Below are 18,171 nucleotides of genomic sequence, written 5' to 3' on the forward strand. Positions count from 1 at the left end.
TAGGAGATTGCACATAGAAATCTGGCAGTTGGCTTCTTCTGAGGCATGGGTCTGTCAGCTGAGGACCTGTGCTCCTCTGTCCCACCTCAGAGAAGTGCTACCCCTGAGGACTTGGCTAGGATCCATCCCTTTTAGCTCTTCCACTAAACTTTTTCTTTCGGCTAAGTTATCCATGTGGCCCCTTGGGCTTCAAGGTCTTGACCTCAAGTCAGTACTAGTTGTTACATTTTTCTGTATGAGGAGATTGAGGCTCATGAGTTAGAGCCCTGGCTAGCATTCCGTTGCACGCTGCTTGAGAGCTAGCACCTGAGTCCGGGCTTCTATTCCCTCCTCTGTGATACTGGGTCTGGACTCAAAAATCCTCTGTGCTATGTGTAGAGAGGACGTGGATTGGTGGGGTCTGGGTCTGCAGCGAGCAAAGCCTCCAGGGTTCGGCAAACTCATACTCTCACTGCTAGAGCCCTGCCCTTCCCCTCTGGGCTTTACAGGGTTAGATGTTACCTAGGTGCTCTGAGCCTGGGACCTAGATGATGCTTGCTGGACACATGCGTCTTCCTCTCCATCTAGGAGCTGTATGCAGCTGGGGAGAACCGCTTAGGAACAGATGAGTCCAAGTTCAACGCCATTCTGTGCTCCCGGAGCCGGGCCCACCTGGTGGCAGGTAAGACAGTACTAGGTCGGTTACATGAAAAGAAAGCCTGCAGAATGTTCGGCTGGTGTTTTCTTCGTAGACCTTCACTTCCTCAAGAGCCTCCTAGTGGCATCTACAAACTGCTTCTAGGACAAAGGAAAAAAATGAGGAAGTAGATTGCCAAGCACTGAAATACAGGATATCAGAGTAGGGAAAGCATTGGCCCAGCAGGCAAAGCCACAGTTGTCCTTTGACCTCCACACACATGGGATGTGCCTTTTCCCCCAATAACAACAACTAAAAACAAAAAGAAAAGAAAAAAAAAATTGCTTCCAGCAATGCTGGGTAACATTTGTTTAGCTTATTGAATACATAAAAGTGGGTTTTTGTCCATCAGATGGTGGAGATGCTTAGTCTGTTTTCTTGGCTTCAGCTTCATGTTAGACAAATACTCAGCACAACCTGGAGCTGGTGGCAAATGTGTAGAGAAAAAGGTTGGGCTGCAAATGGGTAGAAGGTGATGGAATGGAGGGCTGGGGCAGTCCTCTCTGGTATAAGGCTGTGTGATCGAAAGCCCCCAGTGAAGACACCAAAGCAAGCAAAAGCCCTGCTGGCCTTCCAGCATGGCCCAGGCATAGCCAAGGGGATACATGTATCTGGAGCAAATAGAGTGACAGTAGCAGGAGGTGAGGTCAGAGGTGGTAGACAGCTCTGCAGAGTTGGGTGTTCATCCTGAGAGCCTAGAAGCCACAGGAGGGCTCTCAGTGGAGTTATCTCATTCCCTCAGCTTGCAGAGCAACATGCTGCCCAGATTCCCTAGGTGACCTGGGCCTTGGGTGTGACGCAAGGAGAATGAAAGATCCACCATTGAGCAGATCAGGTAGAAAGCCATGCGGTGACCTAGGAGGAGTTGGTGGTAGCCTGGATGGAAGCTGGGCCAGAAGGAACCAGAGTCCAGCCTGCTTGCTGGTAAGCTGGACATGGTATGTCAGAGTGAGGGGACTTAGGAGGACAGAGGGATTCTCTCAGCTGAGGGAGTGGCCATTGATAGACTAGACATTGGGAGCAGAGGACATCAGAAAGATAGTGTGCTGATGAGCTGGGGAGGCAGGAGAGGTCTTGGGCTAGGAAGGTTGGGAGCTATGAGGGATCAAGTGCCTGAGGCCTTGGGCTGTGAGAGGTCATCTTGAGAGAGGACCAGAGGGAGAGAAGAGCAGTTTGAAGATTCCTCCTCCTCCTCGGAACCAAGAGCCTGTTCTGAGGCACTCCGCAGCTCCTGAGTTTATAAAGGTTTATAACAGAACAGTGTGGCTAGTATCTGAGTGGGCTGTGGCTCACAGGTAGAGCAAGGTGAACTTTGTGCATGAACGAATGAGGGGCGAGTGCCCGAATGTGGAATTTTGAGGAGGATACTGTTAAGTGTAGGTTAAGATGGGTAACAAGAGCCAAGCACTAGTGCTGTGATCCTAGCACTAGAGGAAGAGGCAGGTGGATTTCTGAGTTAGAGGTCAGCCTGGCCTACAGAGCAAGTTCAGGAAAGCCAGGGCTATGCAGTAAAACCCTGTCTTGAACCCCCACCCACTCATACACACAAAAGATGGGTAAACATAAGCAGACTGCCTGGAAAGGGTCACCTGACTGCAGGGCATGAGGCAGCACCGTTAGACTTACTGTGGAGAGAAGGGCTTCCTGTCAGCTGCAAAGAAGTCAGGCTGTCCAGGGCAGAGGGAAAAAGAGACGGGACTCTCATGGGTGGGTCTCCTCTCAGTTTTGTTGTCTTGATGGTACTGTGGGCTGGGCTCAAGCAACGGGAATGTGTTTTTGTAAGCATTTTGGATGCTAATAAGCTTGCCAGGATTGGCTTCTTCTGAGGCCTCTCTTTCTCTCTGCGGATGAGCCTCTTCATTGCTGTGTCCTGGTGTGGTTTCTTCCTACATAGATGTTCCTCAGTTTGTGATGAGATGGTATCTAACACTTCCATTTGAAAATGTTATAGGTCAGAAATAAAAGCTGGGTAGTGACACATATCTATCTATTGTCCTAGCTACATGAGAGATTGAGACAGGGGAATCCCTTGAAGCCAAAGGGTCATATGATGTGACTAAATCACACACACACACACACACACACACACACACACACGAAAATGTATTTATTATGCCTTACACTGAAAATCATAGTTTAGCCCAGCATGAACTGAAATAGACTCAAAATACACTGACATACATTGGTGCTTTGTGATTATGAAGTGCTGAGTACTTACCAGGCCTTAGAGAGCTGTGGCTGCATGTGAAAAGTAAAAGAAAAAGGACCCCAAGTCAGCCCATTGCAAGCCAAGATTTGTCAGTCCACACACATTTCCCGACCTCCTGTTTGTAGATGCCACCAGTTAGCTTGGCTGAGGGACCACCATCATGGCGTTGTTTTAATACCTGTTCTGAGGTGCTGAGGGTCAGGACACAACATAGAAATCTGGAGAACATGATTCAGACTATGACATTGTCCCTTCTGCTTTCTTGCTAGTTTTCAACGAGTATCAAAGGATGACTGGCCGAGACATTGAGAAGAGCATTTGCCGGGAGATGTCTGGGGACCTGGAGCAGGGCATGCTGGCTGTGGGTAAGTGCCGGGGGTTGGCTCGCCCGTGTGCTCGCCCGCTGGGCAGTGTGAGTTGCAAGCCCGGTACTTAGTGTCCTTCGGTGGAAGGTGCTGTAGTGAGAACCACAGGATCTGAGTTTGCTAATCTGGACCATCTGGCTGGTGGGATCCATGAGTGCCCAGCCTCTGGGACAGAGGGGTCTTGGGTTTTGTGTCTGCAGTGCAGCTCTGCAGAAAGGAGCTGCTCTGTGGGCATTAGTGGGCGCCGGTCCAGCTGCTCTCCTGGGGAGGTGACTCACATCCTGCCAAGTTTCCTCTAAAAATACACCCCTGCAGGCAATTGTCAGCTGTCTGTGATGGAAACACATGGAAAGGTTTTTACTTGCAGCAGCAAAACAGGCCCATTCTAGGGAGCACTGGCCAGGCCTGCAGCGTGGGGAGTGCCCTGTGCGCAAGTCTTGGCCGCTCTAGCAACTTCCTAATGGAGCTGGGTTCTTGCCCTGCATTCCTTGCCACCTCCTCTTTTTATACTTGTTAAAGGACATCAGTTTGCCCATTATTTTTAGTATGTTTTTCTTGGATCTCTCTGTCTAGAACAGACCATACACTCTCGTTTTTCTGCGTGGCCTGAGAATAGCTCCACATCCCTTTGGCCTCCGTTTCTCCATGAGTGTTTCTGTTTGACCCTCGCCCTGTGCCTAGGCACCCATGAAGTTGGAACATCTCCACATTAAGCCCCGGTGCTCTCTCTGCACAGCCCTGTTTTTGCTCAGTGGTGCCAAGGAGGAGGTTGGGTCGGTGGTCCTGCCTTGTGTGGAGTTGCATTCATGGGCTCGCAGTCAGCAGGAAGATGGTTGGTGGCAGATTGGATGTCCAGGTTTCCTAGGAGGACACTTAGTGTGTGCTGTCCTGTGTCCTGCAGCCCTTGTGCTTTGTTTCTCTCATAGTGAAATGCCTGAAGAACACCCCCGCCTTCTTTGCTGAAAGGCTCAACAAGGCCATGAGGGTACGTAGCTCTTGTGTGCAGGGTGCCCTAATCTGGGTGGTTCCCAGGGGGCTAAGTATAAAGGTACAGGAGGGCTGGGGCCTCAGGAAGGGTGGGGGGGGAGAAGCCCCATGCACATACTCTCTCTGGATGACTCTTTAGGGAGCAGGAACAAAAGACCGGACGCTGATTCGCATCATGGTGTCTCGCAGCGAGCTTGACCTCCTGGATATACGAGCAGAGTATAAGCGGATGTACGGCAAGTCACTGTACCATGACATCACGGTAAGGATCAGGGGCCAACAAGGCCATCTCTCCCATCCCAATACCTCCAGGCCCTTCGTTTCTCCTTCCTGTCTCCTCTAGAGCAGCCCTGGGTTTGGCCGAGTGGGCTTCATCCAGTTGCCTCCAAACTGATCACAAAATTTCAAGGATAGAGCAGGTCCCAATCCTATGACCCTGTGCTCCCACCCTCTAGGATCTCAGTGCATGGTAACTGAACAGAGTGTCTGTCAATGGCATAAAGAAGTCTCAGGCCCTATTTTACCGCATCCCTGACCTTTAGAGTCCTCATCACTCTGGAGATGTGCTTCACCAAGGAGAGCTCATGTCCCACGGGTCTGTGGGGCTCAGCTCTGGCCTCCTGAAGTCTAGCTTTTTCCCCATTCACTTTACAGTGGAGACCACATAGGTAGCTCAGCCTTGGGGTCACAGCCTGGGTGGTCAGATCCTGGAAATACTTGGTAACCTCATGACCCCTGAGCAGTGTCCGAAGACCGCCCGGCCGCCCCAGGTCTCTGCTGCACAGCTGCGATGGTGGCGGCCGTCTACACAAATGCTGGAAGAAACACCCTGTGGCACAGCTGGGCTGGCAGAAGTTGGCACTTAGTCACCAGCACTGCAGGGCCCGGTCAGCCTCAACAGCATTTGCTATGTTGTTGGGCTCATCTTTGAAGAAAAGACGGCCTCCACGGCCGTGCTATGGAAATGAGGGTAGCAGAGAATTTGTCATTACTGCCAGAGTGTGGCCTGGGTGTCGAGTAGGCTGTGGTAGCTAAAGAGGTCACAGACCTTGCCGTGAGCGAGCACAGCACAGAGACTGATCTGAGAAGTAGAGGTTGTAGCAGTAGTGGTGTTCTCCATGGGTGGTCACAAAGATGGCCTTCCAAGGTGGGACAATAGTATTGCTTTACAGTAGAACCCCAATATAAATGCTCTAGGCCAAGAGCAGTGATTAGCCTGGACGGTGATCCTTAGGCAGATTCAAATGTTGTAGGTGTTTATCTGGCTTTGGCAGTAGGTGACTGATACCGCATGTATGCATTGTGCACACGCGCACACATGCCTGTGGAGGCCAGAGTCACCGCTGGGCGTCATTTCTCAGGAGCTGTTCATGCTGATTTTCGAGCTAGGTTCTGACTGGGACCTGGGGCTTGCTGATTACGCTAGAGTGATCTACGCTTCATGGAGCTGCCTGTCTCCACCTTTCCTGTGCTGGGTTACAAACACGTGCCATCACGCCAGCCTTTGGCTTTTGTTGACGTAGGGTCTGGGGACACTGGACAGAACTTGTTCAGGGAAGGTCTCTGCACTGCATACTCTGCGTGGGAACTCTTGGACAGGGGTGCTTCTCCACAAGGACACTTGGGGCCAGAAAGGAAGTGGTCTTGGCTCCCTTAACCCTCTCTGTTGTTTCTGTAACCAGGGGGACACTTCTGGGGACTACCGGAAGATTCTGCTGAAGATCTGTGGTGGCAACGACTGAGCAGAGACAGTTCCTCACCTCTGCCCCTGCTGCCATTGTCCAGGAAGACCCAAAGAGCATCCTTTGGTTTTTCCTAATCCATCCAATATCCCCAGGCACACCATTTCTTCCCTAAAGCCATGGCCTTTCCCTTCTGGTCCCTCCTCATCCTCATGTTGTGCCGAAAGGGCCCAGGTGGGCCAGGGTTCTCAGGCCGCCATTTCCCAGGCCCTCACAGCCTTTTGCTGTTCAGAATAGATGTTTTTCTCTCCTAGCTCCTGCAATCATTCCTCATTGCTTGTGGCTAAGACTGTTAGCTGTGTCATAGACATGTGATTTTATATTTTTATTTGAAAACTTTTTTACCATCATTGCCAGAGAGATGCATACAAGCGTATTTACTATATACATGTTTCTAAGGAGAGTGGGCGGGTACCCTGTCCTTGCCTGTGATAAACGGGAGGTCTTGTAAGGGTACTGTCGCGTCTGGTGAGAATTCATCATGAGTTTTGTTTTTGCCAAACTCACTTCTTTTTAGAAAAAGGCCAGAAAATCATTTGTTCCATTTTCCATGCAAAATCATGCAAGAATTAAAGCCAGCCTCCTGCCAATGACAGAGCTCCTTGTAGTTTGGAATGTGCCTTAAACCTGAATGTCTGTAGCCAAAAGCTGTTTCCAAATTAAAGTCAGCCAGCTCTGGAACATTCTGGAAATGTCTTTCTGGTGCCGGCGTGTTTTCTTCCACTTTCTGACTGGGGTTCTGGCCCTGTGCTGAACTAGAAACATACACTGGGGAAATCCCAAGCATAAGCTACTTGGCAGGGGTTGTGTTTTAAGCATGTGTTAAAGATGCTCTCTAGATCTACATAGAGCCCAGGTAATGATGGGGCACAGGACTGGAGCCAGATGCAGAGGGGGTAGAATTTCCTGCGTGTAATTGAAGTGTTGATTTCTTTAAAACCTCAGTTATATGATGTAAATATGTTTTTGTTCTAACTCCAAGGGTGGGATTTTAGTTTGGGCTTTAGTTTGTCCATAGCTGATAATGGCCTCCTTTGGGGCGTGGTCTTTGCGAGCTGGTTAAAGGCCTGCCTGACGCAGCACAACACAGAGAGGGGTGTGGTCTAGGACTGAGCTAGAAAGAGAAGGTGTGGCAGTTTGGAGGGACCAGAAACGGCTGCTGTGAAGGCTTGGAGGACACAGGTGGTGAGAAACGCTTTAACGCAGCAGCTTGAATGAGATGGCTTGCTGCATTTGCTGTTGACGAAAACTAGTATAGCCCCAAAAGAACCCATAAGCCCTAAACAGCTAGGAGAAGTAAAGGGGTCTGCACTTCCTCTCCCCACTAACCTCTCTCCTAGGGTTAAAAGGTTGGTGGAAGGGAAGTAGAGGCTTAAATACTTCAATAAAATAGAGTTTAAAAACCAGGTCAAAAGAATGGCTGGTCGCCCAGGTCCTGGGAAAGGACAGCAAGGAATTTATGTGGTTTTGGGGGTGACCTCTCAGGGAGGTGCCCCAGCAGCGTGTTACCTTGGGAGCTTGTGTCAGAAGGACGCTCTTGGCTCGCCCTGCATGCTTTCTGCTCCTTGGTATCCAGAGAAGGAAACTGGCAGGAACAATTTCTAGGATTCATTGTCATGCCCAGGAGCATAGAGCTTGGCTTAGTGGCGGCGGGGGGTGGGGGTGGGGGTTTCCTGTCATGTCCCTGTGTTAGAAAACTCCAGATAATGACACATTATAGAGAATCAGGTACCTGTCTAGCCTCCTGGGCCCTGGCCAGAACTCCAGAGAGGCCTCAGTGGAGTAGCCAGCTGCGGATTACCAATCCTCACTTCTCCCCCACAGGGGGAGGAGAGATGACGCTCAGTGTCGTGAATTACGTTCACAGCCCAAAGTGCACACACCGCAAAGAGCCCCTGACAGGTGGGCAAACAAGTCTAGTGATATAATAGAATGTCATCCAGCTGTATAAAGGAAGACACACTGCAAGGGTGGACTTTCAGAACTTGTCCAGTGAAAGCCTGATACAATAGCACTCATGATTCCTTTCACAGAAGGAGCCCCTAAGGCAAGTCCAGGAAGATGCATGGTTTCTAGAGTGCTGGGAGAGGAGGTGTGTAGGCCTGGGTTTTTTTCTGTGGTGTTGAAAATGGCCATGGAATTATGGTGCTGACTTGTAACGCGATGAACACAATAGAAACCACAATTTGTGCAGGTAATACTGGTGAGTTTTGCTGGGTGTACACCTTTAATCCCCACTTGGGCTACATGGTGAGCCGTGCTGTCCCTACCTCCACTCCCCAAAAGTGAATTTTACGTAATGTGAAGTTTGTTTACTGAAATACAATTAAAAAAGAAATAAAAAGGCTGGAAATGTGTCTAGATTCCCAACCAGGTAACGAGATTCTCAGTGGGCACCCAAACCCCTCGCCACCAGGTGGTCAGGGTGGGGAATCACATGAAGTCAGAGATTCTGATGGGGGGCGGGGGTTGCTGGATGGGACCCAGATCTTTCGTTTCTGACAGTCCCCTGGGTGGCACTGGCTGCTGTTTTGCGGTCAAGTTTGAATAGCAAAGCTGCATGAAGGACCTTTTGGGCCGGTTACCACTCGAGGCCTCAGGAGTCTCACATTCTGTGAGTCAGTCTCTGTGGTTTGTCCCTAGAAGGTTGGAAGTTTGGACACACAGGTTATCCAGCACTTAGGGCTAGAACAGCATGTGGGGCTTGGTGCAAGATAGAAAGAGCTGGGGCTCTGGTTTCAGAGGTCAAAACAAGAGCAGACACAGCAGCCTAAGTAGCTTTTATTCACATGCAGGGCAGGAAGGCAAGATCTGGCTTGGTTCTCAAAGGGATGACAGGCTCCTGGCTTCTGACCCCTGGTGGTCAGAAGAGATCTGCAAGAGAAGAGGGTTCCCGAGTGAGCAGCAGAGGATGCTGAAGGGCTCCCTGTCCTTGCTGAGCCCAGTGACTTATCGCCTCCAGCTTCACAATCACTTGGGACAGCAGCAGCAAGAAACAGGCCTCAGGGAGCTGGGGGATGGCCTGGGCATCCGGGGTGCCAATGGATGGTGAGAATAGATGGAGGAGCACAGAAACCAGGATTCTTGGAGACTGAGGTACTCAGTTGCTGGGACTGCATAGACAGCACCCCCTGTGCATTCTGCTGCCAGGGGCCCTAGGAGACAGGCCCAGCAGGCGTCCCTCAGCCATTGGAGCCACTCACCGTCTCCAAGCAGGTCAGGTTGAGGACTGAGGACTGGGGGTAGGTTTGAAGCCAGTTCCTCCAGCAGGCCCAGCAGACCTGTCACTTCTGCCTCCAGGTGCTCCACCGTCTTCTCCACCATCTAGAGTGGGAGGGTGGGGGAGAGTCAAGCTCAGGAGCTAGGCCAACTTTAGCTTAGCTTAGTGATATTCTAAAGAAATCCGCTGTGCCCAGGTCCTAGCTGAAGGAGAGGGCTCTGGGTGCTGTGGAATACTGGCTCTCACCCAATCTCTGCTCACTTTTCCCATGTAACATCACTGGCTGCTCCCTTCACCCTTTTAAGGATCCTGTTGTCTGGCATTAAAAAGGTGCCAGACTTTCAAAGCACCTTTTTCTTTGTTTAGGGAGTTGGCAAAAAGAATGCACATTCCTTTTGTCACACCGCCCCCTGGTGGCACCTTTATTAAATGACAGGTTTGGGATTTTAAAGTTTCTTGTTCGTAGGAGTTGCTTAAAGGGGTGTGTGTTGCTACAGATCCTGCTGGCAACTTAGTAAAGCCTACAGGCTTCATGCCAGAACAGTGCTTTAATGCTTAAAACAGAAAAACAATGGTGTCAACTACATTATAATAGCACTCAAATGTTAAAACTATGTTACTTTAGGTGTTGATGTCTGTAAGCTCAAAAGTTAGTAAACAGGAGGATCACCACAAATTCCAGACCAGCTTGGGATAGGAGTAACACTTTATCTCAAAAAAATTATTATTACTACCTTGCGGGCAGGGGGCAAAAAGGCCAGAAGTCAATCTTAAAAGCTGTCCGCTTTTGGGGGGGCGGGGGTGCACACTTACAGCACTGGGAGTGTGCGGAAGTCAGAGAACAGTTTGCAGGAGTCAGTTCTCTCCTTCCACTTTGAAAGTCCTGGGATTAGGCCAGGCAGTGGTGACACATGCCAGCACACACAAGGCAGAGACATGCGGATCTGAGTTTGAGCCCAGCCTGGTCTACAGGGTGAGTTCCAGGACAGCCAGGGCTGTTACATAGAGAAACCCTGTCTCAAAAAACAAACAAACAAAAACAAAAGAGAACAACAACCAAAAAAACCATTTTCAGCAGTAAAGGTAAAACTTTTCCCCACACAAATTTATGAACCCCTAGTTATGATTCATCACAAAATTTGATGGTTCCATTCCCCCCATACTCCAATGTCTCAGGGTTTCTATTGATGCAATGAAACACCACGACAAAAAGCAAGCTGGGGAGGAAAGGGTTTATTTGGCTTCTACTTCTACATTAAGAAAGTTAGGACAGGAACTCAAACAGGGTAGGAACCTGGAGGCAGGAGCTGATGCAGAGGCCATGGAGGGTGCTGCTTACTGGCTTGCTCAGCTGCTTTCTTACAGAACCCAGGACTGCCAGCCCAGGGATGGCCCCACCCACTATGGGCTGGGCCCTCCCTCATTGATCACTAATTGAGAAAAATGCTTTACAGCTGGATCTCATGGAGGCATTTCCTCAACTGAGGCTCTTTCCTCTCTGGTGACTCTAGTTTGTGTCAAGCTGACAGATGAAACCAACCAGTTCACCCAACTAGGGAAAAATCTCAGGCAATGCCTTCTGGAAGGTGGGGTATAAGACATCACTTGGCTGAACATCCCAGTTGGAACAGAAAGCATTTAACTTGGTGGCTGGGGAACAGATCTGGCCTGGGTTTTCTGACATTTCTACTCCACAGAGCCTCTGGCCTGGCAGCTGGCCATGAAGCTTCGTGATTCCTTCCTCCTGTGCCCTCGTTACCTCTTCCATGACATCTAAACGGCCTTGGACAGCCATATGTCTGTCACAACCTGGGCTCCAAGGTAGCTCTTCTCTGGAGGAACTGGTAGACTCAACAGCTGTAGGAAAAACAAACAAACAAACAAACAAAAACAAGCCTTATCACTGTAGAGCCAGTGGTTTCCTTGTGACACTAGAGTCCTGTGAAAACGCCAGGCTTAAGTGAGGTGGATGCTGAAATGAGACACAAGGACAAGCAGAGGATGGAGATGTGAGCCACCTCTCTAGCCATGCCCCTGTCTACAGACCCAGGAGGGTTTTTTCAAGGAGGCAGTGTCTAGGCTGGTAGAGTCAAGACAGGCAAGGTTTGACTGCTTGCAAAGATACGGAGAGAAGCATGTCTTCCTTGAACAAACCATCCAGGTGGTTGGAATGCGTACAGAGAAACAGAATGTGAGATTCGACCAGCAAGGGGTCTTGGTATCAAAGCCCTTGGCTTTGATCTGGGGCCTCGATGAGCCTCCATAAATGTTTGAAGAGAGTGTTTTGAATTTCAGACGTGGAGAATGGGATGTGACTTTGGAGGGAAGCAGTAATCTGCTTGAGAAGCGATGAGCCACACAGTAGCAGGAAGAACTCAGGGAGGAGACCGAGCAACCTCCTCACTGGGAACCAGCTAGTCTGAGCTGCTGAGACCACATCCAAAGCCACACTGCCAGTGAGGATCAGAGGCCTAACCTACTAGAGTGGCTGGTCTTTTGACTGCATTTGAAATTATCTAAAACCCAAGTAGCTGGGTGCACTTGTGAGGTCTTATCTTAATTATTTGACTTAATTAGTTAATTATCCCGATCTTTTGAGGTGGGAAGATCCACCTTTAAATGAACTCTTACCTTCTGCTTGCAGCCTATATGAAAGATACAGAAGGCTAGGCAATGGTGGCACACACCTTTAATTCCACATTTGGGAGGCAGAGGCAGGTGGAGTTCTGAGTTCAGGGTCAGCCTGATCTACAGAGTGAGTTCCAGGACAGCCAGAGCTACCTAGAGAAACTCTATCTCGAAAAACAACAGACAAAGGACATGGAAAAAGGAAGCCTGCTCTCCCTGTCTTTTGGCTTTACTGGTAAGTCCATTCCTTCACTGCTGTTAGAGTCTGTTTCTTTAGGATTTCATGATATACTGAAGACCAGCTGAACTATCCAGACTCATGGACTGAACATCTATTGGATTTTTGGGTCTTTCATTGGTAGAAAGCCATCGTTGGGTTAGCTGGACCATGGTCTGTAAGCCATTCTAAGAAATCCACTTTCTAAATATCAATAGATTCATTCTTAGTGAGGCATTCCCTAGAGGGACAAAACTGATGGAACGGATGTGCTTCCAGAGAACTATGACTAATACATATTCTCAACTCTTGACTCATCTCTTCCTTCACTGAGGTTGTACCTGGCACCACCAACTAGATTGCTTCAGATATTTCATTTTTTCTTTTCCTCTCTCTCTCTCTCTCTCTCTCTCTCTCTCTCTTTCTTTTTCTTTTTTTCTTTTGGTTTTGGTTTTACGAGGCAGAGTTTGTGTAGCCTTGACTGTCCTGGCTGGCCTCGAACTCACAGAGATCCTCCTGCTTCCGCCTTCCTGACTGCTGGAATTACAGGCATGCACCACTGAGCACGCTCAGATATTTTCTTATAGCATTTGCAAGGTAATTAGTAGAGAACATTTTGTGAAGGGCAAATGATTCCCTTTCACTGAACTTAGAAACCCTGTTCAAAAGGCCATGGTGCTACTACTGATTTGAGGAAGGGAAGAGAATGTTATAGTGGTGTTATGACCTGATTGTGAAATATCTCCCATAGGCTTACGAGTCTGAACACTTGGTCCCCCGCTGGTGATGCTGTTTTGGAAGGTTATGGACTGTATAGAGGGTGGAACCTTGCTGGAGAAATTATGTCACTAGGGGTGGGCTTTAAGTTTTATTATTATGCCAAGAGTGGTGGTGTACGCCCTTACTCCCAGCACTTGGGAGGCAGAGGCAGGCAGATCTCTGTGAGTTCAAGGCTAGCCTAGTCCACATAGTTCCAAGACAACCAAGGCTACACACAGAGAAACCCTGTCTCGAAAAAAAAAAAGTGGGGTTTTTTTTTGTTTGTTTTTTTGTTTTGTTATTATTATTCCAACTCCATTTCCTCTTTTCCCCTCTGCTTCTGGATTGCCCGTGGGATGTGATGGGGTGGCCTCATGCTCCTACCATCATGCCTTCCCCAGCAGAGTGGACTGTAACCCCTCTGGAGCTTAAGCCAGAATAGACATTCCCCCAAAGTTTGTTGGAGTATTTTATCATAGCAACAGGAAAGCAACTAGGACAAGTGGGGTGCTGGCTCTTCATGTGTAGAAATGGGTCTTTGGGAGACCCACGTTAGAATATTTACTGCTGAAGTGTTAGTCTTAGATTTACTTCAGAAACCCAGGCATGGTGGAGGAACAGTGAGAAGTATGAATGGGCACGCAGAGCAATGACTCTGGGAGTCATTCAGCTCTCCCTCTGCTTTTACCTGCGTTGTTTTCTTTTTCTTTTTTTATATTTTTATGTGGGTGTTTTTACCTGCACTGTGTGCATGGGGCAACTGGGAAGATCAGAACAGAACATCAAGTCCTCTGGAATTGGAGTTGTGCGTTTCCTTATGGAAGCTAGGAATTAACCCAGATCCTCTGCAAGAGTAGCAAGTGCTCTTAACTGCTAAATCATCTCTCTAACTCAGACATTTATTTTAAATTATGTGTATGTGTTTGTGTATGTGCATGTGAGTGCCAGTGCTCACAGAGGCCTGAAGAGGGCACCAGATCCTCTGCAGCTGGACATAGAGGCAGTTGTGAGCCACCCAGTATGGGTGCTGTGAACTGAGCCAGAGTCCTCCATAAGAGGACTGTAAACTGCTGTTAACACACTGTTAACTGCTAGGCCATGTACTCCACCTCTTAATGTTTTTATAATTTAAATTGGTTGCCTGGTGGAATTGTGAGCTAAAAGCAGAAAGCATGATGGGCTGAACAAGCAGATACAAAGTGGTAAGGACAAAGACGAGACCTTCAGTCTGGACCTTCCTGCTGGAAGACTGTGCTCCAGTCTGAGATGCCTCAGAGAGACAGAAGAGGTCCAGACCAGCCTTAGCAAGGTGAGCCCACATTCTGTTTCAGCTTAAGCTGGGAGCTCTGCCTGGAGAGACATAGAGGAGGCAGGAAGAGTTCCTCTTACTCCAGGGTGGGCCAGGAAGATGAACCTATCCTGGTGGGAGTCTGCATAGATGCCCTCTCTGTATGCTCTCCCTGTGTGTCCATGTGTGCGTGTGCGTGTGCGTGTGCGTCACATGTCAGAAATCCTACATACCAGATATTTACATTACAACTCATAGCAAAATTAGTTCTGAAGTAGCAATGAAGTCATTTTGTAGTTGGGGTCACCACAGCATGCGGAACTGTATTGAAGGGTTGCAGCGTTAGGAAGGGGGAGAGCCGCTGAGCTAGTGACACACGGCAGCTGTGGGTATCCTGAGCAACACGCATCTGCTTCTCTCCGCAGTTCTCCGTAGCCTATGATGAGGTCTAACTTGGCTCCAGATCCCTCCAGGGAGGAAGCCGGGGTGAGGTCACTCCCCTCCCTCAGCACTAATCGCTCACATCTGGACTGAGCTGTGCTCTGAGCTCATCCAGGCCTCCTGGGGACTCATCTGACAGAAATCCTGGAGCACACACTGACAAGTGTCCTGCCTGACCAGCTCTCCCCTGCAGAGAACCTCAGCGCAGCTCTGCTTGGTGAACACCCAGCAGAGCCTTCTCAGCCTACACCCTCAACCTAGATTCACCCTCAGCCATTCCCTTTCTGGCCTCCACAGCCTGCACTGTCAAGCTGGGTGGGGTTAGGCTGAGGCTCTGCTTCCCTGACGCAGGCTTAGGGTACGACTGTCTTTCAGAAGTTGCCTGGGGCCTCAGAGGACAGAGCTGGATGAGTAAGGGGGAAGCCCACTTCCGGTGATGAAAACTTGGGCAAGTCAAAAACTGGGCTCTCTGTCTCTCTGTTTCTCTCTCTGTCTCTCATCATCACTCTGGCTGCAGGGTGAGAGTATGGGTGGAGGGGCCAAAGGACTGCTGTGTTACCTCACAGGACTTTGAGCCTGTGAGCACTAGGTTGTGGGCCCTCCCTCCCTCCGGGCATTCCCTTCCTCCCTTTCCTCCATCTGCCCTCCCTACTCTGCCTGCTGAAATGGATTTCCTAGAGCATGGGGTTGTTTTCTCTGGCCTTGCTGCTGCTTGAAGCCTTGTTTGTACCCTGGCTGGTGGCCATGGGTAAAGCAGCATTCTGTGATGAGGTGAGCCCAGAGATCAGGAGAGGTGCTGGGCTGGCTGACCTAACTAAAGAGGCCCGGCCACCAGTCTTTCCTCTATACAGCCCCGCCCACTCATAGCCCTTCAAGGCAACCTAATGTACCTGGGACTCACACTGAGAAAGTACCCACAGTAATCATCAAAACCATATTCTGTTTTTACCAGCAACTTGGCCACTTGGGGTTAATGATATTTGACCACATTCGACGTAGTAGGATAATAAACTTTACCACATCCATACTTATATAAATATTTGTGATGCGTTCAAAACCATTAATGGGTTTTGATTCTTCTAGAGGAGAAGCAAAGTCGTATTTTTAAAGGATTGTAGGAGGTGCTCTGCATTAAGCTCCTCTGACTGAAACAGGCCAAGAATCTCTCTCCTTTAAGAGAGAGTTAGATTCCAAAAATCTTTCATTTTGTTTGCTTTTGCTTGGCGGTGGTGGTGGGAGGCCGTGTTCTCTTTCCCATCTTGTTCTGAGTCTTTTTTTGGCAGTTTTTTGTTTGTGTGTTTGTTTTGTTTTGTTTTGTTTTGTTTTTTCCAAGATTTTTGAGACTCATGGGTCACTGAGAAACTTACCAGTGTCCTGCCCATGCTTTTGTTTTTAGGTTTTAGTGTTTTCTTAGGATGCGAGTTAAGCTGCTGTAATGAAGACCCCCTCCCCTGTCAATCACCACCCCCTAAATATTTCTCTCTCATATGTTTAGTCAAAGCTACAGTGGCTGATGGTCAAGCTGTAGGCAGCTCTACTACCCATGATCCCAGATTCTGTTGGCTACCCTGTATATTTAAGCCACTAATTATAATAAACTAACCCTCCCCAAAGTCCAGGAAGTTGAGGCCTCAAACCCACCAAGATAAACCTCACCAACATACAGTTGGAAGTCAGAGGCACAGTCTGTGGGACACCCTTTGTCTCTCACTCGACTTCCTCCCTTGGTATGGGAGATGTCAGGCCTCTACAGGCAGTTCCGCTCCTGCAGGTGGTCCTAGGCTGCATAAGAGAGCAGGCTACGAAGCCATGGAGAGGAGCCCGTGAGCAGTGTTCTTCACAGCCTCTGCTTCAGTTCCTTCCTTCTGGTTCCTGCCTTGGATTCTTGTCCTGGCTTCCCTTAATGGACATAATATGAAATAAGCCCTTCCCTTCCCCCCAACTTGCTTTTGGTCAAAGCGTTCATCACAGTAACAGAAAGCAAACTAGGATGGGGCGTTGAGCAGATGAACAAATAAAGATTGAGAATGATGAAGCGGGTAGATCAGGGAGCCCCTTGCTCTGCCTCTGAGTGGAGTTTAGAGCTCAATGTAGGTCACTTGGATCAGGTCTCCGGACATCTCTCTAGGGCCAGATCTATACAGGAAGTCAGAAGGTACCATGTTCCAGAGGGGCTTCGCCAACAGGGACGCAGGGGCAGCCCTGACCTGCCTGGATTATCTTCTGCAAGCCAATTCCATCTGTTGGACCCTGGCTTTTGTTACTTTTGAAACGGGCATAGCCATACTCTATCTTCTCAGTTATTATTGCTTTGTGGCCCTTTATCGTGTCAACGTTTTTGCAAAAATGTATATGAGCATATGTATCAGTCATTTAATTCTAGCTTTTTTCCTTTTTAGTTTTGAGATTATAATTATAACATTTCTCCCTCCCATTTCCTCCCTCCAAATCCCCTCATATACCCCTACTTGATCTCTTTCAAATTCATGGCTTTTTAAAGAACGTTTGATTACATGCATATATAATATACATTCTTAAATATAACCTGCTCAGTCTGTATAATGTCACTTCCATGTGTGTTGTCAGGGCTGAGCATTTAAATAAATAAAGTCACCCATTTTCTTTCTCAATCTTCTGGCACCTCAGTCTTCCAATGCTAGGTTATCTTCTCCTCCATCTTTAAAAATTATTATTATTATTTTACATTAAGTATAAGGAATTCCCATAACCCCAGCACCTAAAGGGCTGAGACAGAAAAATTCCAAGTGCAAGGCCAGCCTGGGATTCACTGCAAGAATTTGTCTCAGCTGGGGTGGGGGGGTGCACATCTTGACCCAACGTTCGGGAGGCAGAGGTAGGCAGCACCTCTGAGATTGAAGCCAGCCTGGTCTACATAATGAGTTCCAGGATGGCCAGAAAAACCCTGTCTCAGAAAAAAAGAAGGAAGAGGAAGGAAGGAAGGAAGGAAGGAAGGAAGGAAGGAAGGAAGGAAGGAAGGAAGGGAGGGAGGGAGGGAGGGAGGGAGGGAGGGAGGGAGGGAGGGAGGGAGGAAGGAAGGAAGGAAAGAAAGAAAGAAAGAAAGAAAGAAAGAAAGAAAGAAAGAAAGAAAGAAAGAAAGAAAGAAAGAAAAGAAAAAAATTGTCAAAAAACCCCAAGCCCCAAATTATTGTTATGATTTTGCAAAATCAAAAGTTTGAGTGCCATATGCAAGGTTACACAGCTAGAAGGAACCCGTCTGCCTGACACTGTCCCTGCTGGTGATGCGGCTGTGTGAGGTTAGTTCTTCTATCTTCCGGTCCGCTATCTCCTGTTGTAAGAAATAAATCACTATGTTTCATTTTCAGGGCATCTAGAATTCAGTGAGGATGGGGCGCACACCTTCAATCCCAGCACTTGAGAGGCAGAAGCGTGTGGGTCTCTTCCAGTTCAAGGCCAGCCTAGTCTACAGAGCGAGTTCCAGGCCAGTTATGAGGACTACATAGTGAGAGCCTCTCTGCCTCCCCCTACACCCCCCCACATCCCCCCACACCAAACACATACACCACACACACACCACACACACACACACACACACACCACACACACACACACACACACACACACCACACAACACACACACACACCACACACACACCACAC

At 48.8% G+C, this 18,171-nt stretch overlaps 2 protein-coding genes across 3 annotated transcripts in view; one reads left to right on the forward strand and one right to left on the reverse strand.

Moving 5' to 3' along the window:
* Positions 1-6,675, forward strand: part of Anxa11 (annexin A11) — a 45,566-nt gene extending 38,891 nt beyond the window's left edge. For both annotated transcript variants that reach the window (XM_055612385.1, XM_055612384.1), the window contains 5 exons: positions 568-661; positions 3,155-3,250; positions 4,177-4,235; positions 4,377-4,499; positions 5,920-6,675. In XM_055612385.1, the coding sequence (XP_055468360.1) occupies positions 568-661; positions 3,155-3,250; positions 4,177-4,235; positions 4,377-4,499; positions 5,920-5,979 (432 nt within the window). In that variant the 3' untranslated portion in view covers positions 5,980-6,675. The remainder of the gene's footprint in view (positions 1-567; positions 662-3,154; positions 3,251-4,176; positions 4,236-4,376; positions 4,500-5,919) is intronic.
* A 1,887-nt stretch (positions 6,676-8,562) lies between these two features.
* Plac9 (placenta associated 9) overlaps positions 8,563-18,171 on the reverse strand; it is a 13,352-nt gene continuing 3,743 nt past the window's right edge. The window contains exons 2-4 of the mRNA XM_055612428.1: positions 10,959-11,056; positions 9,183-9,303; positions 8,563-8,853 (exon numbers count right to left, since the gene is read on the reverse strand). Of these exons, the coding sequence (XP_055468403.1) occupies positions 8,843-8,853; positions 9,183-9,303; positions 10,959-11,056 (230 nt within the window). The 3' untranslated portion in view covers positions 8,563-8,842. The remainder of the gene's footprint in view (positions 8,854-9,182; positions 9,304-10,958; positions 11,057-18,171) is intronic.

Source organism: Psammomys obesus, unplaced genomic scaffold (genome assembly GCF_907164565.1).
Source record: "Psammomys obesus unplaced genomic scaffold, mPsaObe1.curated_primary_1811, whole genome shotgun sequence".
Taxonomy (NCBI): domain Eukaryota; kingdom Metazoa; phylum Chordata; class Mammalia; order Rodentia; family Muridae; genus Psammomys; species Psammomys obesus.